Genomic DNA, 25,377 nt, shown 5'->3' with positions numbered 1-25,377 from the left:
ATGTTCGGCTGATTACAGTTTGGTGTCCTCAAAGGGAAAAAAAATCCGTAGTCAGTGCAAAAGTGAGCAGGGCTCGCAGTGCCAGGCCCGGTCCAGTGCGGAGGCGCTCGCTTGGGATACAGGAATTCACCTGGGTTTCAATAGGAATAAATAACACGTGCTCCATTTGGCCAGTCGGCCCATGACAGCTCTGTCCCGGGTCAGCTTTCCTTTCACGGCTGGAAGAAAAGGCCCTTAAGCCAAACATCATGACAGAATTTCATTTCAGGGTCACAATTCACTGCTCCCGCTTCCTCTCCCTTGCTTAGCAGGTTCTTCTCCCCCCAGGTCAGTGGCTGTGGAGGTGAAAGTACGGAGAGAAGGCAGCTCTGCTTGCAGGGACAGGCTCACCTGTATTGATTTTTCCTTTAAATAAAAAAAAAAAAAAAAAAAAATTGGCAGCATCCAAGTGGATTCAAGTTTCTGGTTTTTGAGGAGTTGAAGAGTCAGCCCGAAACTCCGGCTGGGGCGGGTGGGAAGGGGAGAGGATGAATGGCAGGTACAGCAAGGTGCCCTGTAGAGAGAGACACAACCCAATGTCACCACACCCATCTCGCCTGGCCAGGCCAGCTCTGTGGGGGAATGCACTGACAGCACCCCATGGCTGCGTGCCCAGAGTGCATGCAGACGGGCCTTCAGACCGACCCGCCGCCCCCAGTGCATTGCAACATCCACACAGCGTGTGCATGTCTAGCTTCCACCGCCCCGTGCTGCAGAAGGGACACACTCCCACAAGCAGGGAGCTGTGCAGTGACCAGGAAAGGGTTAAACTCGTACTCGCTGAGCGTTCCGATCCCTGGAGGACAAGGAGACATTAAGGGACAACGTCGGACTTCAGGCTACGTCTATACGGCCCCGCAGTGCGCATCGCGGCAGCCAGCCCCGAAGTGTAACTGCCCTGTGTAGACCCTGCTCAAGTGAACTAAAAGGTACCCAACTGGTGCTAAGCTAGCCCTGTTTCAAACAGGACTAGTGAACGTGATCTTGGTGCCGTTTAGTTCACTCTAGTGGAGACGCCATGGAGCGGTTACAGCGCAACACTTCAGCGTGTGCTGCAATTCGCCCCCGTAGTCCCTGCTGCTGGGCTGTGTGGACAAACCCTGAAACACAAGGTGGGATTCTCCAATCTGCCTAGGGAAACCGAGTCCTGATTTCTTAGCTGTCTTGGATCACCTCAGCCAGGAGGGACGTTCTCTCACTTGCATTAGTCAGAGCTTTGGAACCTCCCGCTGAACGTGTCCGGCCTCATTTACAGTCGCCCAATTTCAAGGGTCGGCCCTTTGCCCTTCTCCCAGCCTGGCTAGCGTGAAGCCAGGTGGACCCTGCCCTGCCTGCTGGCAGCGCTGCTTGGATCCCAAGTGACACAGGAGATGGTTCAAGTGCTAGCCCTGGTACGGGGAACTCCGGCTGTACTCACTCAGCCATTCCCTAGCAAAGTGGCTCACTGGACAAGCCGAAGGAACAACTTTCTCCCTGCCAGCCCCTTCCCCTCTTGGACATCATCACCGGGAAGGCAGGCTCCGCAGGCCACGTGCTGCGCCCGGGACCCCTGCGCATGCACCTGCAGTGGGCTCTGCACAGGTGCAGCTGATTAAAACATAGGGCTCAATTCTGGTGCTGATGCACAGGAAGGAACAGCCCCCATTCCCTCCCCCGGGGCAAGGCTGGCCCCACAGAGCCAGCAGACCTGTCTCTTAGCCACAGGAGTCAGCAGCTCTGACAGATGCCCCCAGGGAGATTAAAGAAGAGGCAGCTATTTTTAGTGTCATTTTGAGCAGCAGAACTGCACTTAAAACGATGACACTTTGCTTTTGAATGTTAATAAAAACAAATGACCCCCAATTTGCTTTTCATACTAGGTCCGGGTTATTTCAAATCACACTGGCTCAGCGCTCTGACACTGTCACTGCAAAACAAAGCATTTTCTTTACAGCTCAACCAGAGATCAGCCTCCCACCCTGGGGGAGAGATTTAACACTGCTCTCATCTGGCCCCAGGGAGGGGAGATCCTGAGACAGGTGAATACTTGCTTTGGGGTTGGTTTACTATTCAATTTCAATGACACACACACTTGGAAGAAAGGTAATTTAAAAAAATTCATCCACTCCTGCCTCTTCAGTGAAGGTGTATGAGCTTCTACTAACCACCTCCAAGACCTCCTAGAGATCCTCCAACATCCAGACTTGACACCACTAAGGTAAAAGAAACCTATAGGACATACATCGCTCCAAAGCCTTCTTTATCCATCACAGAGCTGCACAACAGAGCAGAAATCCAGAGGCTACAAATCCCTTTGGCTCCACACCCAGAGGCAGGGTGGGGTATCCTACGTTAGAAAGAGCCTCACCTTAGAGAGAAGTCAGCAGGCATGCCCAGCAGGTCAATCAGAAGGATGCTCTGGGCAAGATCTGTTCACTTCAAACCATGAATCTATACAGCTGGGGAGAGAGAGACGACAGTCATTTTGTACCCACGGAGCAGGCAGTGAGCTCGCTCTACCAGGTGCCTCCTTCAGCTCAAACTGCTTCATAAGGCAGCTTCTCTAGATGAAATGCCCAGAATTCTCACCCCAGCGCTGTCAGCTGAGTGCCAGGAGGGAAGGACTTGCTGAGCAGGTGGGAGGGGCACCCTGCATCATTGCACCTGAGGTAGAAAGCTGGGGTAGAGGAGACTCTGCTATAGGTTTGTGAGGTGGCCCGGGGGATGGCTCGCTCAGGCCATACCAGGAGTCCTGGTTCAGCACCCAGGGTAGCCAGTGTTAGGAGAGGAAGAGTGGGGCTGTGGTCAGGGCACTAGCCAGGCACTCGGTAGAGCAGGTTAAATTCCCTGCTCTTCCACAGACTCCCTGGGTGTCTGGACAAGTCCCCCAGTCACTCTGTGTCTCAGTTTCCCTTTCTGCCCAATGGGGGCCTGCCCTGCCCCCCAGGAGGATAGATCTACTGAAGCCTGGGAGTTGCTCAGATAACCCAGCGATGGGGCTCAGATAGACAGAAGGCTGCCAAAGAGGCCATGTTCCACAGCCTTTCACTCACTGCTGGCAGATTCGTTCGCGCTGTTGCTTTGTCTCAGCGTTGTGGGGACAGACGGTGAGCTCTGTGTACACCACATGCGCGGCTTGGCCTCGGCACAGCACCCACCATTGCCATGAAGGCAGGTCCTTGGAGCAGGCTCAGGACAGGTGCCCCCTGGCCTGGCTCACAGCCTCCCCTGCATTAGTGGCCTGTCCTCTTCCACTCTGGGGAAATGCCAGACATTGGAGGGCTCTCTTCCAGGCACACTACCTGGTGCCGCGATGCCAGCAGATGTCACGAGCTGAGCAGGGTCAGGGCCTGCCTGGACTGGGGGCTTTATGAGAAAACCAAGGGTGCTGTCACTTGTGGGGGTATGCTCCCTTCTAGCCCAGGGCTCAGCCAATAGCCCAGCACGGTGCTAGGGGCCGCCGTGCCACTGGAAGGATGTCCAGCTGAGGGGCTGAGCTCTTGTGGTCTAATCCCCTAGGATACCTCTAGCATTAGCCGGCGAACCAGGAAGCCCTTTGAGAGGCTTTGACTGCACTGCTACACCCAGGAGCAAACAGGGCACAACCGGGCACTCCGCAGATGTGTGCGGGAACATTTGCTTGGTAGCCAAGAGCTCAGCATTGAGCAAAGGGGTATGGGAAGGGAAATTGATTCCCGCTGGGAATGCAACAGACCCCACTCATCTGTCCTATCCATTTCCCCCAGGTCCCTTCCCCAACAGCGCGGGGCAGCAGCCGCTCCCCACAGCCAGCGTGGGACTCTGCCCAGCTCCCGGGGGTGAAGCCAGAGCTCCCCAGCACTTTGCAGCCATCGAAGCCTGGCAACGAACACATGGCGCGGGGATCATCACCACTGGCAGCAAGGGCAACAGTAGCACGGGGAGGGGAAGGACCTGAGGCCACCCAGTTAGTCAGTGGCAGTGCTGGGAACAGAGCTCTGTTTGAGATGAGGCGGAGGGGAAAAGGGGGCTGCAGGCACACGCCCTGGGCAAGTGGGAGGGTATGCCCAGGGCTTGCCCAATAGCAGCCGTTCTGCAGAGGAAGGCTGAGCCAGCCCTGTCCCTTCCTTCAGCTCCCCAGGAAGTGACACATGCCTGGCCCGGTACCTTTTGTGATAAATGCACAGGCAGGGCAGCCTGGCTATCGTGTCCCCCTGTAGAAGTTCCTCCAGGCAGATCACGCACTCGCCCGCGTCTTTAGTCAGCACGTCATCTAAAAGGGGCCGAAAGAGGAGAAATGAGGAGGGAGGCAGACAGCATGCCGGGCAACTGCCATCCCCAGCGAGCAGCTCCTGAGGGCCGTGCACCAGGCCCCCGCGCCACCCTGCAACTCTGCCTGCTCACCCCCCACGCTGATCACTACAGGCATGGGGGACTCCGGGCGCTAGGGCCCCGCGAAGGCTGCTGCATGGGGTGGGTGGGGGACCAGATGCAGGATGCACACAGCTCGCATCGGTCATATCTCCATGCAGGATGGATGTGAACAGCTCCCCCCCAGTAAAGTGACAGGGCCCCCCAAATTGGAGCTGGCCCGATGGCCAGGCTGGGTGCAGGGCCAGGAGCCTCTCCCTTTCCCCACAACCCATCCTATTCCCCTCTGGACTGGCCAAGCAGCTCCTGGGCCCCTTACACAGACAGGTGGCGATCCATGTCCCCACAGAATGCTACATGGTCCCGATCATTGGGGGCGCCAGGGGAGTCCTGCACCCCTGGAGGTGCTTACTGAGTAACTGTCTTTTTACTGCCCTGTGCAGATACAAAGAAAACCTCAAAGCACCCTTGCGAGCCAATGAACCATTGTCCCTGGGTCACCAGAGGGGAAACTGAGGCACAGAGTGCCCTGGCCAAGGCCACACAGGACAAAGGTAGATAAACAGACTCCCCAGCTCCCAGCCCATCCTTTCTACCCGCACAGTGCATTAGACACAGCCACCCGCAACACGAAGGCTCCTCAGCCAGCTTTAGCAGCCATGCCAGAGCCAGGCCCAGGCCCAGCAGGAAACGGAGGTCACCAGCCGCTCCTTCACCCCCAACTGCCTGCCCTGCTGCCCAAGGGCCCTTCTATTTGGCAGGCCAGCGGCTGATCCAGGCTGCACCTGGTCTCTGAAGCAAATCCAGCAGCGAGCAGGGAGCCTTGCCTTGCGTCACCTGGACACACGCCAGGCAGGGAAGCGGGTCTATTGCCATCGCAGGGCCCTGGCTAGCTCTGAGAAATGAGCACCTCCTGCCCCCGAAGGGCTGCTTTCTCCAGTGGCCTGGCACAGCAGCAAGAGCACGTGGTGCTAAATGGTTCTGGGAGGAGTGTGCTGGGGGGTGAGGAGGCCCCCAGCATTTGGGCACATGAAGGCAAAGCTGTTGGCCCTGAGACTGTGCCAGCAGCTCCCAGGGCCTGGCAGGAAGAAAACAGGATTTCTGCGCTCTGCCCCCCGGCACAGACAAAAGGTGCCTAGCGATGGCACACCAGCTGCTCTGTGCTCAATTCCCCAGCCCATCTGGCCACGAGGCAGGAATCCGACTGCCAGCTAGGCACAGTGCCTGCCCTACAGCCAGGCAAACGCCAGCGAATGAGGCAGAACTACCCCCAGAGAGAGCCCACACACTGCCCGCTTCCAAACCTGCGCTGCTTTTTCCATGCCCAGTGCACATCAGCTGGGCCCGCCGTGCGGGCTCTGCCCATTAGAACTGGCTCTCCGAGTCATTCAGGAGATGAGCTTAGGAATCGCAGACTAGTTGGCAACTCGGGCCATGGCTCAGTCCCATGCAAAGGGCCAGTTTTTCCCTTGTGGGAGGCGGGTCTGGACTGGAACGACAGGGGGCTGGCGGAGCTGTGTGGGGAGCCCCAGCATGGCAAAGGCTGCTCAAGCAGTGCACTGCTTTTTATGCCTGCGTTATCGGCGCCACACTTTCACAAGGGCCAAAACCAGCCTCTGAATTCACGCGCTCCATGAGCCAGCAAAGGCATCGCTGTGTCCTTGCGGGGAGTGGCCGGGGTTGGCGGAGACCATGCAGATTGAGTTGTTAGCAAGCTGGGAGCAAGCCGGCTGCCCCCTCTCCTGGGACTGCAGTCTCCTTGCTGTCCCCCTGTCCTGCCTCCCAGAGTGTGGACAGACAGCCTGCTGAGACCCATGGCCATGGGGTTCCATGGCTCTGACACAAGGAGCCCCCGGGCATGGACTGAAGGCGCCAGCTATGAGTGCAGGGCATAGACCTGCCGGCCTGGGCTGGGGCTTTGCAGAGCCAACCCAGCCCCGGCTTCAGGAAGCCAGAGCCAGCCCTACCCCACAGTGCACCACCGGAGGGGGGGGGGGGGGGAAGGGAGAAGCACAGGGACTAGTGCTGGAGCAAGGGCTGCAGGGGCTCCCAGTGCCTCCCTTCCCAGCCACCCCAGCAGGAAGCACACGAAAATGCTACCTCCACTTGGGCGCGGGGGGGGGTGATGCTGGCCGGGCTGGGGAGGGAGCTCAGAGCTGTGCCACTTCAGCAGGAGGTGCTGCAAAGAGCAGGGCAGACGAACACCGCTGCTCCAGCCCCAGCTCTCGGAGAGGAGCACTGCCGGGAATAGAGGCAGAAGCGCTGGCTGCTAGAACAGGTCTGGCAGACACGGGCAGGGGACATGCTTGCTTGGCTGATTCCCAGAGCCCCAGGAGGGGAGGGGGCTGCTCCAGGGGGGTGGCAGGGTGATGTGCCAGAGCGGGGAGCTGCCCAGCAACAATGAAAGCGCGCTCTCTAATCCGTCACACTGGGAGGAGGGGGACCCAGCCTGCGACGCAGAGACAGTCTCCTCCCCCTGACCTGATTTCCAGCTCCCAGGGACCCAGCCCCGGCTCACAGCGTGCCAGACTCCCCCACATGACGGGGAAGGTGTGGTGCCAGCACAGTCCTGACACGGACAGCTGGACCAGATTGCACGGCACTGGCGGGAGGGTGCGGAGGGGAAGGTGGCGCCTGACTACAGCCTCGTGCTCGCCTGGCATTTCATCCCAGTCCTAGCAGGGGGCTAACCAGAGCACAGCCTGCCCAGCTGTGGCCCACTCAATCACCGAGAGGGGGTAAGGCTGCTCCTATTTCCCATGGCAGGTTCCCTCCCCCAGAGCTGGGAGGCGGCACCAGCAAGGAGAGCGCAGGGCTGGCACCAAAGCAGCCCCATGCTCGTACCTGCCAGCTGCCCTGAGACGCACCTGGTCTCACCTGCTGCTGCCCCTGAGATCCCTGGCACTGCTACCCCGCTAAGATTAGGAACACTCCCAGTGCCTGTGCAGCGACTGCTTTACTCAGAGCACTGGGCAGCTGGCACCAGGGCCACCCCCCAGCACAGAGAGTGCCAGCCCCATGCCATTCTGCCATGCAGGGCTCTGACCTGGGCTGTGCAGAGGCCTTGGATGCAGATCAGGGCCCTGGCCCTGCCTGAGGGAGCTGAGCCACCACAGAGCTGTGATGCCCTTGCCAGCGCGGCTCCTGCTGCTGTGCCCATGGACCCTGGGCGAGGTGCCCAAAGCCATACTGCCCATGCCTGAGCCAGGATTAGAACTCAGGACACCCTGGTTCTCAGCCCCGGGCGCAAGCCTCCTGTCACCTCTGGCCCTCATGTCTAACTCCCAACCCCGCTCCTCTCGAGCGCACCCTTGCCCTGGCACCCACTGCCTAGCTCCTCTCCTCACGCTCTAGCTGCCAGGAGCCCATCTTTATCCACGGGGGTCACCACAACAGCAGGGTAGCCCCTGGACTGGGCCCTGCCCATGAATCCCCCCCAGCCTGCCAGCATCAGCTCACAGGCCAGAGCCACTGCCAAGCCAGGCCACTGGTACCATGGGAGTGACCCCAGAGGAGATCACACTGGCCTCTGCGGGCCGCAGCACTGTTTGTTCAGTGACCGTCGGCTGGCTGGTTCCCCACCCCACACACTGTTCAGCTCCCTCCTGCCCCAGTGACGGCTCACCCCCGAACCTCCCACAGCTCCCAGGCCAGCCCGCCATGGCTAGCAGGCCTCGTAACTTGCTATCGCCTTCCATGGCTCTGCCAGCGTGCCCAGCCTGGACAGCCATGCCAGAACCTGCGTCCACCCCTTCCCGCTTTCACCGCAATATAACCTGCACAGCCGCTCCCTTCTCCTCCAAGCAACCCCTCCCGGGCGCTGGCTACAGCTGGGCAGGTGCGGAGCCGCGGCTGCCCCCGGCCGTACCCCAAGTACGGACCACAGACAAGCAAGCCTCCGTAGCTCACCCAGCTGTGCCAACCCCCCATTTCCCTGGGCAGGCTGTTCTTGCTGCCCCTCAGCTCAGGAATAGGCTGGACAGAGTCCAGGTGCAATGGGGCCCTGCTCCCGCTGTACCAGAGCATGGGCTGGCACCACTGCCCCGGGCTCCACCTGGCCTCTGTGCTCAGGACTACAGCCGCAGGGCAGTCAAACTGGCAGGGTTCACCGGCCTGAAAATGAAACAGATGCACAGGCCCAATGCCCAGAGCTGGGGCCCCAGGCTGCCCACCTTGCGTGGGGAGCGAAGCAAAAAACCCCTGTGTTTAACTCAGCTTTGTGTGCCAAGTGCCAGTGTAACCGCACTTTGCATCACCTCCTGCCCTTACCGGTTGGGATGGTGCCAGTTGGCAAATCCCTGGCGTTCCTGGGGTGGGGGGGGGTTTACCTCCTCGTTCGCACAGCAGCAGTGCCAGTCGTGGAAGCCAGCAGTTTACGCGAGAGACTCGGGATGCTGGCAAGTCCCTAGTGGGGTCCCTGCGCTGGGCTCTGGGGGCCTCTGATTTAACGGGAATAGTTATAAATCCCAAGGCCATTTCCCTGCTCGGCTGCAGAGCCAGGTCCCAGTCAGGCTCTGAACGGTGGGGCAGGGAGCTGTGCGAGACCAAACCACAGGGAGACAGCTCAGTGTAAGCACCACAGAGAGGGAGGGTTGGCCAAGGGTCATTAAAGGCAGGCCCTGCTCTCCCGGCCAGCCCCCCTTACCCGTGTCTAGCAGGTGTGGGTCCTGGGGACAGGGCCTGGAAAGCACCAGGCCCACCTGTGCTGCAGCACGGGTGCAAGCCAACAACCACACTTGGCCTCCAGGGCTTTAGGAGCCATGCTGAGTCCAGTCTGGAGGGGCCCTACCCACCCTCTGCTAGGACCCATAGAAGCACGTTTCGGGGTCTCTGGGCAGCAGGGAGACAGCCCGGCTAGTTTGCTTCCATGGCAGAGTGGGGGCTGGCTGCAGCCTCATCCCAGCTAGAAATGGGTGTGTTCTGGCACAGAGGCTCTGCTGCCAGTCGCCCCACTCCTGCTCAGCCAGTCGAGTGCGCTCACAGCTGTTAACAGTCTGGACGAGGCTCCGCCCAGCCCAAGACCTGGGCACATCCTGCCAGGCACTGCAGGCTTCTGCGAAATTCCTGAATGAGCCTTGGGAAGCGTGGAGTGCAGCTGGGCCCCTCCGCATGCTGGCTGCCCTGTGAGCTTTATGCAAGGGGCTGCTCGCTCCAGGTCTGGTTGCAGCTGGGGCCAGTTTCTGCTAGGATTTCACAGCTGTGCGGTGTGCCCAGAGGAAGGTTTCCCATACCCAAGCAGGTTGTCTGGTGGCCACTGTGCTCTGTGGGGACGGGGATACACGGGCACATCCAAGTGGAAGAGGACCTCGCTGAAGAGTTAGAACAGGGGTAGGCAACCTATGGCACGCGTGCCGAAGGTGGCACGCAGGCTGATTTTCAGTGGCACTCACACTGCCCAGGTCCTGGCCACCAGTCTGGGGGGGGGGCGGGGGGCTCTGCATTTTAGTTTAATTTTAAATGAAACTTCTTAAACATTTTAAAAACCTTATTTACTTTACATACAACAATAGTTTAGTTATATATTATAGACTTATAGAAAGAGGCCTTCTAAAAACGTTAAAATGTATTACTGGCACGCGAAACCTTAAATTAGAGTGAATAAATGAAGACTCGGCACACCACTTCTGAAAGGTTGCCGACCACTGAGTTAGAATATCGATGCCCAGGTAAATAGGCAAGTTGATTGCAATGGCTCCTCTGGGAAACAGTGCCCATAGAATGCCCTCCAACTCCTAGCGTGCCACACAACCTCACCCAGCATGGCACTGCGGCCGCCTCTGGGGTGGAGCACAGCCTAGCAGTGCACAGCCATATCAGTTCATTCCTGGACACGAAGTGAGGACTACCAAATTTAACTGAAACTGCAGAGGGTTTCCAGCTGGAGTGTGGCCAAGATAACTGGGCAATGCCAATTGGAAAGGCGGTACCTCCTGCAGCGCCGAGCCCCTAAAAACATGCTCTGGCGCTGGGTCACTCAACTCCCGCTCCCTGCTTGTTCACCAACCCCACTTCCCTGGAAGTCTCCTTGCGAGTACAGAACAGGATTGACACTTGTGAGAGCCCCCGAAATCCCAGCCCAGGGCTGCAGCCACTCCTCCAGCACCCACCACACTGTAAACTGCTTCAACACCGTTACAGTGGCAGCTGAACAAACCCAACGGCGCTGCAGTGAGCAACCCCCCCAAGGAGAGGAGTTCAAATACACGTTAACTGTACGTGGGCAACACCACACCAACAAGCTACAGGAGCGGAGAAGCAGGCAAATTACTCGGGCCCAGGAGTATGGCCAGATCCATTCCCCCAGTCCCCTTACCACCTTGGTTTCCAGGCAGCTCATTCCATACCATTCTGTGCACTCCAGCAATCTCTGCACTACATTATTTTGCCTTGAGTTCCCCACCATGGCTGTCAGCAGGGTGGAGAGATTTAAATCAAAGCAATTTAAATCACAAATTTTAATCATGATTTAAAGCAGCAAGTGGGAAACCTGGGCTTAAATAATTAATTTTAATTGTGTTTTAAATTTGTACTTTTAAATTATTTTTCTAAGGAAAGGTTGAGTCTCATTCACTGGTGACCACTGAAACTTGGATCTGCAGCCAGATATACGCTTTACACTGATTTTGAGGTTCCTTTTTGCTAACCCAGAGGGTAGCACTAGCTCTGTACACATGTAACTACTCGTGGGGGAATTCTGTGCGATTGCATGCATGCATAATTAATGAGCCTTGCATATTTTTATTTTTTTGTGCAGAAAAAAGCTTGTCAAAATGTTGCTGCAGTTTTGCCTTTTGCCCACCAGACGGCGCTGTGGCGAGAGAACACAGCAGCAGCTCCCAGCCAGCTAGGGAAGAGAAAGAGCCTGCCTTCTTCACAGAGCCTGTCACACCAGGTCAGGAGACATGGGCTATGGGGAGACAGTGTGGGGCTGCTGGGGGATTCAACCAGCTGCTAATGGGCTGAATGGGAGTGGAGGCACAGGGCCACAAGAGGGAGGGAGGTGCAGGGCCATATGGTGATGGGGAGGGGTGCAGAGCTACATAGGAAAAAGGGGAGTGGCTGGGTGGGGGCACAGAGACATATGGGGACAGGGGAAAGGGTACAGAGCCACATAGGGATAGGGGCAGATGGGCCTGACTGAAAAGGTGAGGCTAGGGGTCAGCCAGGGTCTACATGAGGGAAGCTCCCTAATAATCCCTCCCTGTCCCCCCTCAAAAAACCTGTTCCATACTTTTCCCACCCATACACAACAACCCTACAAGTTCACAACCAGGCTCCTTCCCAGCTCCTTCCCTCTCCCTCAGCTCCTCCATTACCCCTGACACCCCCAAGCCTTTGCACTGCTTCTGAGGGGTGCAGGAAATACAGTTCGGTATTGTAGTTTAAATTAATTGTTAATCAGAGTTCTGTATTAGTATGCCTAGTACGGAATCTATTTGTCAAAAAAACATTTCCCGAATGTTTTTTGTTGTCTGTATTGTTATAGACATACTTGCTGACAGGGATTTTGAAATAAATGACCAAAAATAATTGAAACTGGTGAGATTATATTGTGCTATTTTGACAAAATATGCAGAATTTTGCAGAAATTTAAAATACTGTGCACAGAATTTTTAGGCACAGAAGTCCCCCAGGAGTAATGACATTCATTTAAGCAACTTACATAACTTATCCTAAAATTTATTCCAACTCTTAATTTTTACATTTATTGTGTTAGAAAATGCTGAATGATGTGTTTCTTATTCACTAGATTAATTTTTTAATTTGTGATCTGGATAGAAATTCAAAGTTAAAAATGCACAAAACCAGCATTTTAAGGTTCTGGTGTTGTTTTATTAACAACTAACTACCGCTACCTTAAAAATGCTGGCTACATAAGAAGAAAGATTTATTGGAAAGTTTATCAAAATATGTCTTGCATTTAAAACTGACTGATCTGCAAACAAAGGCAGGATAATCTGTAGTTAAGGAATTGTACTGATTGTTTCTGGTCACCAGGTCCTTCAAGATTTTAGAACTAGCAGAACTCATCCTCTCATCCTCAGGTTTTATTCCTGGATTGGAAGAAGAAAACAAGCCTTCCTGCCTTTTCAACTGCCAATTGGTTTCTTCATTTTGAATGAACTGGCCCTTGAACTGACCAGGTCGAATAAAGTGAAATGAGGAACATATTCCTGCTGCACTTGCAGAAGAGGCTATTGCTGTCAAAAGCTGGTTTAGCACTTCAGCAAACTCTGGTTCCAGGTGCTTCGCTGATGATTTCCAGCAGATCGGGGGGGGGACTTGCTTTAAAACTTGGCAGCAACCACGTACCGCTTAATATTATTTATTGTATTTAATTTAAATGACAATAGATATAAACACATTTAGGCCTTGATGTAGGTTGTCAATTTCAAATTTAATTTGAAATTGTTTTATCAAAATTGAACTTTTTTAGTTTAAACCTATGGGATTTTTATCCTCCTGGGCTGGCAGCAGTGGGAGGGGCCAGTGCAGACAGCTCCAGATGGTGGCTAGAAGTTTACATATCCCTGCCCCCACACACAACGGTGGTGATTAAAGCACCCGGCCCCTTGCTCACACCCAAGCTCTCCACCTGGGAGCTCTGCTCCAGGGCCTCATCACTGGCTCCCCTCTCTGTGCCCATGCTCCGGCTTAGAACCATGCCCACTCCAGCTGAGCCAGCTGGCACACAGGAGACAGCCCCTTCAAAAAACCTGCTGCCATGGAGTCGGCCCGGCTCATCACAGGATATGGCGGGGACGGAATCCCTACCTGCTGCTGCCACGAGAACACAGACTGGGGAGCCCGCCACGCTGGGGAGAGACTGTGCTGAGCGGGAGCTGCTGTTAACAGACTCTCTGCCTCTGCAGCTGGCCCTGATTTCGCAAGGATAAATGCCACACTGGCAGGTGAGGGTGCTCTCACACCAACCTCCGGAAGCATGCAGGCTGCACTGCTGGGTCACCTGTCTCTACTCACACCTGCCAGGGCCCTGCTTGCCTGCAAAGTCCACCACCCAGGCCAGACTCAGGGCCCTACTGAGTGTCAGCCATGTGTGTTGCCCTCACCAGCAGCATAGCTTTGCCAAGGGACAGGAGCCCCGCTATCGCCACTGCACAGCGAGGAGGAGTGCCCGATGCATGGGCATGCAGACCATGGCAGAGCAGGGCAGGAACGGACGTGCACACCTTGGAGCTTCCCCCCTCATGCCCACGGTGGTACGCAGACACTGGAACAGAACCAGGTCTGACTCTCAGCTCACTAGGCCGAGGGGGGGCAGCACGAGCTAAGCAGCAGAGTACGTACCCGCACCTCCTGCAAAGGGGCACGCGCCGGAGAGCCTATTGCTTGGCTGGACAGAACAAGCTGGGCCTCAAGGCACCATGAAGAAGGGGGAAGCTCCAGGGCCTGCGTGGCAGGCAGACCTGGAAGGGCTGGGCATGCATGGAGGCAGCACACAGGGTAAGGCCATTGGCAGAGCCCAGGACGCCAGCAGTTGAGATAAAGAAAGAAAGTGACTGAGGTCAGCGGGAGGGAGAGGACACCCAGCCAGGGCCAGACAGCTGCTCTGGCGGTGTCAAAACCCCAGCGCCCTAAGCAGACTGCCAGCAGGGTGAAGGGCAGGGACATGCTGAAACCAGAGCTCCTGTCTCAGGTCGGGAGCCAAGTGGAATGCAGGAGCTGTGCGGGATCCAGAAGTGGGAGTAGCAAAGGGTAGTATGGCAGCCAGGGCACCGACCGACCTCAGGAGACCACCACCAGATCACAGCCTCGCCCCGTCCCCACCCATGGACTGACACCAGCTCCTAATACTCAGCGCCGCACCCAGCACCCCCGCCCCGGGTGAGAGGCCAAAGGGGCAGCTGGAAGGAAACGGAGGGCTGCAGGACTAACAGCAGGAGGCGACGGAGCACTGACAGAGCTGCTCCCAGCTCCTCATTCGTACAGTGACTTACTCTAGGCCTTGTGTCACAGGTGGGCTGCAGGAAGTGGCACATCAGACTATCGGAGGGACATGAACATTTAACACATTTCGATCGGTCCCTCGACCCATCCGCCGAGCCCCAAGCTCAGCACCCTGTGGCTCCCTGGCTAGCTGACATCACAAACACATAGCCCAGCGTGGGGAGCACAGAACAGCCCGGGGGCTCCAAAGTCACAGGGCAAACACACCCCCATGAACATGGTCTCGGCAGGGGAGCAAAGGAGAATACAGGGGCTGCAGAGTAACAGCCTGAAGCTGTGAAGTCTGCGTGACTGAGCTGAAACAGTTTTTGCACTGAAAAAGCATCAGCTTCTCAGCTCGCCTTGAACACGTATTAACATCATTCCCCCACTGCCCAATCTCCGCAGAGAGATGGCTTGGAGGCTGATCGCAACAGAGACTGCAGCACAAATGCTGCGCTGTGTCTGTCTGCAGCACCCCGTCTGCAGGGCTCTCCCCTTTGTCACACTGCGCCCAGCTCCTCCACGCTCCAGACTTCGCTCCACCTACCACAGCTGCTCACTGCCCCTGTTCACCTGCTGCACTAGAGAATCTGCGCAGGCAGCTCTCTGCTGCTAACCCCTCTGCACATTGGGATGGGTGGGACCAGACAATCTACGTTGAGTGCACTCTGCCCAAGGGCACGGCCGAGACAGGGGCAGCTCCTGTATCCAGCGGGTGGGGCTAACTCAGAACCCAGGAGAGCGTTCGTCTGGGCATGCTCCCCCGTAGCAAGGCAACTCAGGCTGACCCCTCCAAGCCCGACAGCTGAGCCCTCTCACCCCACAGCAGCAAGGTGAGCCAGCGGTCTCTCCTGGAGAGACGCAGCACGTCTCACTACAATGAGGCTTTTCTTCGTGGCCTGTGCTGAGCTGCCTAGCAAACCCTCTGGCGTTTACTGGCCCTCCCTCAGGCTCGCGAGCCAGCAGCTGCGCACAAAGGGAGCCCTTACCGTTGTAGGAGAGGCGGGGCTTGCTCAGACACATGATAAAGTGCATTTCCATCTCGTCAGAAGCCACAGATTTGGAGCAAATGGGGCACTTGAAACCTGGAAAGAAGCAGAGGGAACCGCGATTAGACAACCTGCACCCCAACCCCACACATGGAGCCGGGCTGCAGGCCTGCTGCTGCCAGACGGCAGGCCCTGGCATGCAGTAACCAGCCTGCTCCGAGCAGACAGCCAACACTGCCCAGGTGTTAGCAAAGGCTCTTGCCAGGAGCGAAGACACCCCTTGCTCAGTACCTACAACTCTGCTAGCACCCTGTGCCCGGCCCGCCGCTGCTCCCCGCATGACACACAGGCCAGAACCCGCCTGCCAGCTGCCAGACACAGGAAATGCAAATGTATTCTGTGAGCAGTGGTGGTGCTGCCATGTGAACGCAGGCAGAACAGAGGCAGAGACCCCCGTCTGGAGCATGACCACCATAGAACGCTAACTATTGGCCAGCTCACCTCCCTAGCGAGCACTGCCCACAGCTTTCTCCAGCCTAGGTTTAGACACTACAAGTAATGGAGCTCCCACCTCTCCCAGTAGGCCTGGGTCAGAAAGAGCCACTGCTGGAAGCTCAGATCCCCCCTCCTGGCAGCCAGAGTGTTCGTTCCCCTCCCTTCTGGAGCATTTGTATTGCCACTGCTAGCACACAGCACATCTGTGCGGACACGCAGAGGATCCACGCTGAGGAGCTTACACGCTAACCCAGCTCACGTAATGAACGGGCGCAAAGCCTCGGGGGGGGGGGGGGGGAGATGATGGGGGGACACCAGCAGCACAACATGGCTGCTCGGCTAGGGCTGGGGCACAGCTGGTGCTCTTGCCCTTTTTCAGACCAACAGACAGGTAAGCTGGGTTACAAGGGGACTCGAATGAAGAGTGGTGCAGGCTGGGCTCAGGGTAGGCAGGGCTTTCTAGGTGCAGGGGGTCACGGGTCAATTGGGGTATCAAGGCTAGTGCTGGGGAAGGCAATGCAAAGAGACAGAAAGTGAGCTCTGGTGTTTGCATGTCCGCCAGCAGGGGTATAGCCCCTGCACCGTCTAGGTCACCTCCATGCCAGGCAACACTCAGGAGGCCTGGACTATGTGAGCAAGTGGCACTAACGTGCTGTGGGGACGTGGTTCCGCGTCAGCGGGCAAAGGAGCGGGCTGCACCAATTTCCAGTTGGTTTCTAAACCAATCTAGTAAAACCGGAGAAATTTTCTTATGTAGATGGGGCCCAATTCACTCAGTCTTTCCTCCTACGCCAATCCCTCTACCCCCGTCAGCCCTGCTACTCTTCCCCAGCCACTCTGCAGTCTGTTAACCTGGGGAAGTTCCCCCCGAGCCATGTGGAAAGGGACAGCTCTCTGGTCCATGGCACCACTAGGGTTGCCAATGCTCCAGGGCTGTCCTGGAGTCTCCAGGAATTAAGAGAGTATGTAATGTGATGGAACCTCCAGGAATACATCCCACAAAACTGGCACCCCTAGATGTGACACCTCTGTGCTCTGCACCCAAAGTTGTGTTTGCTGCCACATCTCATAGCAGATGACTCTCCACTCACCCCCTCAGCGCTCTGCTTGCAGCTGTCTCCCCGGCCTGGCCCTTCCCCTGGAATCTCCATCACAGCCCTCCCCACCAGATGCAGGAGCTTACCATTTTCAGCTGCCGCTCCTCTCATTAGCACCTGCCCGTGTTTCTAATCTCTCTAGATCCCTTTGTCTTATTTCTCTGTTAGCAATTCAGACCAATTTGGTACCATCTGGGAATTTCATTAACACGCTGTTTTCTCCTTCCAAGTAATTAAGAAATATTTACTAAGAGGGGATCTAACCCAGACCCTTGCAGTGCTCCATTAGACACCCATCATTACCCCTTGTTTACAACCCTTCAGACAGAAGTCAACCTATGGGACTGTGTTCCTAGCAGCCGCTTTGAACTTGTGAGCAATAGATGAGGCGACAGTTGCAAAGGCTTCACTACACTCCATGCCGATTACATTCCATCTAGCGTGCTCCCCGCATGCGCCAGGACAGAGCCATAGAGAGCAGGCCGGGTCCGTGCTGTGAACTGCCCCAGGCTCGGAAGATTTAATCATGTTCTCTCTCCATAGTTATCCATTCCACTCGCTCACTAGGGACAGGAGTTAGACTGGCCGGGCAGGGACCGCCCCTCTTCCCCTCAGAAGAGGCCGGTACTATAGTCTCTAGGGCTTTCCTAAAAACACCCCCGTTTCCAATGATTTTTCCAAAGCAGTCATCACTTGGACAAATGTGTTTGTCAATTCTGTCAATTCCTCCACCTCCAAGCCCTCTGGCCCAGCTGAGCTGGATGCATGCATACAGGTAACCCCCCTCTCTAAATTATCTCAACTTTAAATCTGCCTGAGGAAAATACACATACCCACTCTTCTCAGGTCCCTCGTCAGTGATCAGTGGGACGACATCCCCTCTAGTCCTTCCTCTCCTGCTCTCCAACAGCTGCTCTTCATCCCTCTGACCCCCTTTCACTAGCATTAGTGCATTTGGCTTGCTTGCAGCCTGTACCTTTGTCCTGCAAGCCTCGAACTAACAGCCCTGTGTGGCTGCTTACCTCACCCGTTGCCAGGATAGCGAGACTTCTGCCTTCAGACCTCTAAGCTGCCCCTCATGGAGACCTTGCCAGCTTCTCCTGGAGCGGAAACCTAGCCTGCTGGGCCTTTGGTCTTCTTTCCTAGGCTGGTGGGGTGTCAGACCTCCTCCCACTGCACCTCACACACGAGATCCCTGAATTCCTCAAACACGCTTCCCGGGATCCAATACCCCACATCCCAAGAGTCCTTCCATAACCACAGAACTCAGGTGCTTGGGAGACACCAATGACATTTCCCTACCTCCCTCATAACCACAGTCTATTCCTTCCTGGGGGTAAGAAGCAGATCGAGGACCTTGCTTTGGATCATAAAGCTGCCCCCTCTCCTTCATTTAGGAACCTCCGTGGATTATGCCAGTTTGAATGCATGCTGTCCAAAGCTCACCCCCAACAGGCAGAGAATGCAACATGGCCTCAAATATCTCCTGACTTTCCTAGCCACGGCTCAGGAAGAGATCTTGACTTTGGATTCCTGGATACGGACCCAAAGGAAGGGAACTAAGGCGTAAAATGTTTACCCAGAGAGTAATTAGCCACTGGAACAAGTTACCAAGGGTTGAGGTGGATTCGCCATCAGTGGCGATGTTTAAAATCAAGACTGGTTGTTTCTGGAAGATCTGCTCTAGGAATTACAATGGGGCGGGTCTCTGGCCTGTGCTGTGCATCACCACCATGGTCCCTCCTGGCCACGGGATCGACGAATTTCACCACTGCCCTCTTTAGTGACAAACTGTAGCACGTTCCCACGGGCCATACTTCCGACATACCATTCACCCTCCCCTCCCATCCCCCCACCTTCCTGATCTCTCCATGTCCAGACTGAAGCCATCTCCACAGGTATTCCGGCTAGGAGAATTTCTCTCCCACTAAGTGGCATCAACCATTGTTTAATAACTCTGGCATTCCCATGCTCTTTGCGTTTGGGTGCACACAGATTAGCCTAGTGCCACAGCAGCTTCCTCTTCTGCTTCATATATATGCTGGAAGCTCCAGCTGGGTTACTCCCCGAGAGTTAAGCAGAAGTTCCCCTCCCACCCTGCTCCAGCCTGGCGTACGGCACACGAGCTAGATGCAGCTCTGAACACAGGTGGTTGGTGACCAATGCTGCTTAAGAGGAGACTGAACCTTAACAGGTGTCCCCCAGGAAAGCTCTTCTAAAGGGGTGGCTTTAGCATGGACAACGGGTTCAGCTGCACCCACAGGAATCATGAAACCATGGGGGCAAAACGAGGCACACACTTCTCCCGCTGGGTGGTGGAGCAAGCCCGCCTCCCACTCACCCCACAGCAGTGGCTCCTGTCCCTGCCCCCAGCTCCCCATGCCAGCTGTTGCAACCTGGCACAAAGCCATAGAGACGCTCGTTCAAATTTAACCCATATGGCCCTCTGTCATGGTAGAGGGGCAGTTGGGCCAAACCTGAGTGGCGCTGCCGCTCCGTGCACCAGGCTGCAATGCCAAGAGCAGGGAACCAGGCCCAGCCCCACAGGACAGGAGCACTTACCTGTGGGGCGAGTGGGGGGCAGACTCATTCTCCACCCCCCAGCTTTCCCCTCCACACCAGGCCAGGATTAGGATGCTGTGCTCTGCTGCGAGTGGTCCATGCCCCCTCAACAGTTTAGTCTAGTGCACCCACTGAATGAGGAGGGTGCGTTCACCCCTACTGTAGTACTCCATGGATGCAAGCCCCTCCTCTCCCCACAGATAAGTAGCCCGTGGGCTGGTCTCCTGGCTTTGCTCACACTTGGTACCACATAGCTCTGAAGAGATCACCCGCATCCGCCCCAGTGCAGCTCCCTTCCCAGGTACCTAACACGATTCTTCAGTGCGCCATGTCTTCCTGCAGGGGCGTCACTCCTCCTCACATGGACTGTAACTAGCTCGCTGAAGGACCTCTGGGGTCTTTAGTAGATGCTTTATCCTGCCACCTGGCCCAGGTTACTCTATTGGAGTCATCCAGCAGGCTTACTGCACTGCCTTCCTTGCTGGTGGCTTCCTCTCAGTGCTCAGCTCCTGGTTTGGCTGCTCTTCTCGCTTGGGCGGGAAGGGCTTTCCTACGGTGCTCGCTGGCTGAGCTTTGTTCCCATTGGACCTACTGAGTTCCTGGGGGGCCTAAGGGGAGGAGCCCAGGGCTCAAATGAGGTCAGGGGACATCTAATGAAAAGCAGGAACAGTGAGGTCATAGGGTCAAAAGCAGGGAGCCAGAGGGGGACACTGAGCAGAGACCCCCGGAGAGTGCCCACTGCTCCTCGGTGTCTAGGAGCCAGCGGACGCAGTACAGAGGAACTCTGCCCGGACGCAGGAGAGACGGGAGAAACAGAAATAGGCCCCAGAGTCACAGAGCACCTCTCCGCCCAGCATCCTCCTGGTATGGTGGATGGCCACTTTGGCCAGAGCCACGAGAAGGTTGACGAGGAGTTCTCGTGACTTGGTGGGGCTATGGATGGGGTGTGCATAGATCAGGAGGTGCGAGGAAAAGTGCAACCAGAACCCAAGGTTCCCACTGCAGTTGATGGGAAAACACTTGAAAGATCAATGGAGCAGAGATCGGTCAACACCGAGTGTTGCTGAACATCCCCCATTGTCTTCTCCTGCTGGGTCTCCTGGAGGGCAGTACTCCTCTCGCTGGGACCCAGGGGAAATTGCTCAACCATTTGCTGTTCCCCATGGCTGGTTTCCCCTCACAACTCATTCTTCCATTTTCCTTCCTATTTGCGGTTTCAAATTGCAGCATCTTCCCTCTGGGACCGGTCTTTGGGACAGGATTCCTGTCCAACTGGCTACAGTATCTTCTCCATCCAGTTTGGCTTCTTAAAATTCAACTGCTGCCCAAGTCCTCTCTACCTTTTCCCCCAAAGCAGAGATTAGCTTGCATTTCACACATACGTACGGTTTGCCATTCGTAATAGGAATGTTCGCATGTCCCCCACTGGCCATGCCTTGGATCCTTTCCTAACAGCAGTTATTTCTCCCTTCAGAATGTCATCTTGCTGGTAGGAACCGGTGAATGCCAAGGCATCTGCTGCTGCCAGAATTCCCCCTTGGCAGCCTTCTGTTCATGCCAAGGCTCAGTTTCAGGATGGCTTCATTAGCAGCTCTCCAACCTGTTCCAGATTTAATCACCCCTCTTTTTCTTCACTATGCTGCACTTCGTGCTCTCAGCACCTAGCCGCCAGGGATTCCAAGTCCCTTTTTTGCTGGCATTCCTGTTCCCATCTTACTTCCCACCAAGACATGGTTTGTACCCTGATACCAACTGGCAAACCCAGAGTGCTTCACAAACCTCTGCTGACACCTCGGTGGTTTTATCCCGTCTGTACATGGAGGTAATCTCAGTCAGAGAGCGAGAGTAAGTGACTTGCCCAAAGTCAACCAGTCTGCCACAGGACGGGGTCCTGGGTTCCAACCACCACCTAAATCTGCCTCAATTCAGCACTGGAATTTTACAGTGGGCACACAGAGACACGTTTCTAACATGTCCCCTGGACACACAGTGTGACAGGCATGTGGAATCTCAGAGAGCACTGGGAGGAGTTGCCGCCTAAGATGAAAAAGTTAACAGCTCTCTCCCTAGGGAATGGCTCTGGTCAACCCAAGCCCCAGGTGGCAGGCAAAGGGGGCCAACAGGCACGTGAACTCTGCTCAAATGATCCAGCCCTGCCAAAGACACCACCTAGCTCTCACAGTGCCTGTCTCTGCTAGCACCAGATGTAACAGAGCTCTCAGCCTGCTTGATCTGGTTCTGATTGCTGGAGCCCTGAACAATCCCCATGGGTCTGCGAGGGAGGAAGGGGGGGGGGAAGGAAGCAACTCAACACAATTTTAGAGAGCTTGTTTGTTTCCAAACACGGCAGCACAAGGTCAGGGCCAGCCAGGGCCCAGGCTTTAAACAAACACTGTGTTAGCTGGCCTGTTAACCCCAGAGCTCCCAGCAATGGGACTGGTCCCAGCAGAAATGGAGAAAGAGAGAGCAGGCAATGAACAAGGTCTGCACTGAGAGCTAACCCCAGCAAACGGAAACAGGAAGTCTCTTGGGGGGGGGGGGGAGAAGAGAGATCTGTGACCCCACTGTGACAGGAAAGCCTGTCCAATACCAGCCCCTCTGGGCCATTTCTCCTTCAGTGGTAGTGGCTCTGCAGCTGGCCTGAGATGCTGACGAGGGTGCCGTTGCTGGGTAGGCCCCAGCACAATCCGAAGGGCTGAGGAACTGGCTGGCTCAGAGAGTTGATATGATGCTGTACAGTCTTCAACATCTAGGCTTCCCTGCCAGTCCATCCTAGGTCAGCAGTGATGGAGGAGTCTTTGAAGGGTTGTTCAGGGCCTGTGGGTTTCAGTCCAGTTCCTAGCACAACAGGAGTCCAAAGGCCATTTTTGCTTTGGAGGGACTCAGCAGGAGGTGTGGGGACAGTAACTCCCTCCTCCATCAGCCAGTCGGTCCCATCGGCCCAAGGCTGTAGTCTTGTCAAGCAGCCCAACATCAGAGACTCTACCAAACCCCACACCAAGTGAAACCAGTGGCTTCCAGTCGCTTGCAAGGCTTTGCAAGTTCCTAACACCTGTTGCTCAGAACAAGCACGTCCATGCGCCATGCTGTGAGTTACCACTTCACAGTTTGGGTTCTGAGCTTGTCCTCATGTAACAAGTGAGCAGTAGACTCCCTGGGGCAAAGCTTCTAGAGGCTGAGTTCTTGCAGACATCTGCATAGAAGGGGATGTGATCATTCCCCTCTATTCGACATTGGTGAGGCCTCATCTGGAGTACTGTGTCCAGTTTTGGGCCCCACACTACAAGAAGGATGTGGAAAAATTGGAAAGAGTCCAGCGGAGGGCAACAAAAATGATTAGGGGGCTGGAGCGCATGACTTATGAGGAGAGGCTGAGGGAACTGGGATTGTTTAAGTCTGCAGAAGAGAAGAATGAGGGGGGATTTGATAGCTGCTTTCAACTACCTGAAAGGGGGTTCCAAAGAGGATGGATCTAGACTGTTCTGAGTGGTACCTGATGACAGAACAAGGAGTAATGGTCTCAAGTTGCAGTTGGGGAGTTTTAGGTTAGATATTAGGAAAAACTTTTTCACTAGGAGGGTGGTGAAGCACTGGAATGGGTTACCTAGGGAGGTGGTGGAATCTCCTTCCTTAGAGGTTTTTAAGGTCAGGCTTGACAAAGCCTTGGCTGGGATGATTTAGTTGGGAATTGGTCCTGCTTTGAGCAGGGGGTTGGACTAGATGACCTCCTGAGGTCCCTTCCAACCCTGATATTCTATGATAACACTTCCCCGTAGAGCTTTCCTGGGAAACCACAGAACTTTCAAAGTTCACTCTTGTCTGGCCCATTGTTTCAAACAGTCTTTTGAGGCTCAGAATACTTCCCAGAGTTTACATTAGTCATGGCTGCCCCCTACGGACGTTACACAGTCTCACTACAATACATAACCATTTGCATTTTGAATACACTGAACTCCTAAAATACTTAAACTTAATTCTTTTAAGGTTTGTCCAGGAAATTGCCATCTCTGTCACAATTTACCTGCTTGCATGCTGCATTGTTGCTGCACTGGTCCCAGGATCTAAAAGAGACAAGGCGGGTGAGGTAATATCTTTTACTGGGACAACTTCTGTTGGTAAAGAGACAAACTTGAGTGCCCCGAAGCTCTCCTAGTCTGAGGAAGGGACTCAGAGTGTCACAGCTAAATACAAGGTGGACCAGATTGTTAAGCATAAGGAGTTAGCATGCCTTGCAAGAGACAATTCCAAATGAAGTGGCTATTAACACCTCTGCAGGATAAAGGAGAGTTACTGGGTTACAGGTCCTTGTAATGCGAGCTAAAACCACCATCTCTGTTGAGTCCATGATTTTTGGTATCCAGCAGAGTTATGAATTTCAGCTCTCAGGTTCGTCTTCTGAAGATGTTGGGAAGGTTTCCTTTGAGGAGGAGGACTGAGAAGTCAGATATGGAGCAATCATTTTGTGGTGTTTCGGTCTTATTTTTCTGCGTGACTTCATTCGAGCGCACACGGATTGTCTGATTTCACCCACGTAGTTGATGCGCTGCGTGAGGTACACCATGTGTTGTGATAGGCATGCGTAGGACCCCTGGATCCTGAAAGGCATGTTGTGGGGAGTGTTGATCATCATAGCAGTGGAGATGTGGCTGCAGGGTTGGCATCTGTTGTTCCGGCAGGGTCTGATGCCGCTATTAGTTGGTGTGTCGTGATCTGTGGGGAGCTTGCTTCTGATGAGCTTGGTGAGGTTGTTTGAAGGCCTGAAGAGGTGGTTTGGGAAAGGTTTCTTCCAGGACATGGTCACCGTCAAGCGTGGGCTGTAATTGTTTGATGATACCCCACAGTGATACTGGCTTTATGTCTCAGTAGCACAACTGGTAACCCATAACTCTCCTTTAAAGGTGTTTCTTGCAACATGTGTTAATTCCTTATACTTAAGGAAGTGTCCTGCCTTGTATTTAGCTGTGACACAGAGGACCCTTCCCCTTCCTCGAAAGCTTGTCTCTCTCACACACAGAAGTTAGTCCAATAAAAGATATTACCTCACAATCTACATGGAAAGTTAGTACGCTGCAAACAAGTGTGTGAACATACAGCACCCTAGCCCACCTGCGCACCCCAAAAGCCCTGTGCAGACCCTGCTGCCGCGCTCCAAAAGCTCCCTAGTGCACTTCGATGTACTCCCATTTCAAAAAGCAGGACATCAAAGCACACAGACGCAGGGTCCATGCAGCCACTTAGCCCGCGGCAGGCCAGTGCGCTGTATGTTCACACCCTGGCTCGCCACGCACTAACTCTAAGGCTCCTGGGAGCCTCATGAATGGGGACCAGCACTGTGTCAGAAGCAGGGGCATGTCCTACCTCCCCAGCTTTGCATAGGTCTATATGCTCGCTCCACTTTTTGTCCCCCACCCCCTCCAGACTTTGCATATAATGTGTCAGCATAGATAACATTAGATGTGATTTACAACTTTGCATCCCCCCCACCATTTTTCTGAAATGATACCTCAGCTGGGAGCACGCACGCTGTCATGCCAACATGCCACCCTGGAGCACTCCAGCTGCATCAGAGACTTGGATTCATTTCTATGAACATAACCATGGGAGAGAGGGGAAGGGACAGAAAAGGAGAGAGGGAGGGTGTTGATGTTCTGCTCTAAGGGCTCATCTACACAAAGTTCTTCCCGATTAACTCCATGTATGGACACACTTATTCCAGAGCAAAGTCTCCACACCTGCAGCTAACGAGGAACAAGTCTGTGTGTAGACAAGCCCACAGTGAGCAACAGCACTGTGTGCAGTGTGTACTACCAGGCACCCAGGCTGCAGCAAAGGTCGAGGCTGATTGAGGGCCAAGGAACAGCAGCTTCCCCTCCCCCTCCAGTGCAGGCCTCCAGGAGCAAAAGCCACATCCCAAC

General features: G+C 55.1%; 1 protein-coding gene across 1 annotated transcript in view; it reads right to left on the bottom strand.

Annotated features, from left to right (window-relative positions):
• Window positions 1-507: 507 nt before the first annotated feature.
• ZNRF1 (zinc and ring finger 1) overlaps window positions 508-25,377 on the bottom strand; it is a 92,904-nt gene continuing 68,034 nt past the window's right edge. Inside the window, exons 2-5 of the mRNA XM_065416763.1 lie at window positions 15,309-15,404; window positions 4,165-4,270; window positions 2,387-2,477; window positions 508-553 (exon numbers count right to left, since the gene is read on the bottom strand). Coding sequence (XP_065272835.1) covers window positions 2,420-2,477; window positions 4,165-4,270; window positions 15,309-15,404 — 260 coding nt within the window. The 3' untranslated portion in view covers window positions 508-553; window positions 2,387-2,419. The remainder of the gene's footprint in view (window positions 554-2,386; window positions 2,478-4,164; window positions 4,271-15,308; window positions 15,405-25,377) is intronic.

The sequence above is a fragment of the Emys orbicularis genome, chromosome 14 (assembly GCF_028017835.1).
Source record: "Emys orbicularis isolate rEmyOrb1 chromosome 14, rEmyOrb1.hap1, whole genome shotgun sequence".
In the NCBI taxonomy this organism is placed as follows: Eukaryota; Metazoa; Chordata; order Testudines; family Emydidae; genus Emys; species Emys orbicularis.
This window is presented reverse-complemented; position numbering and strand designations above follow the sequence as displayed.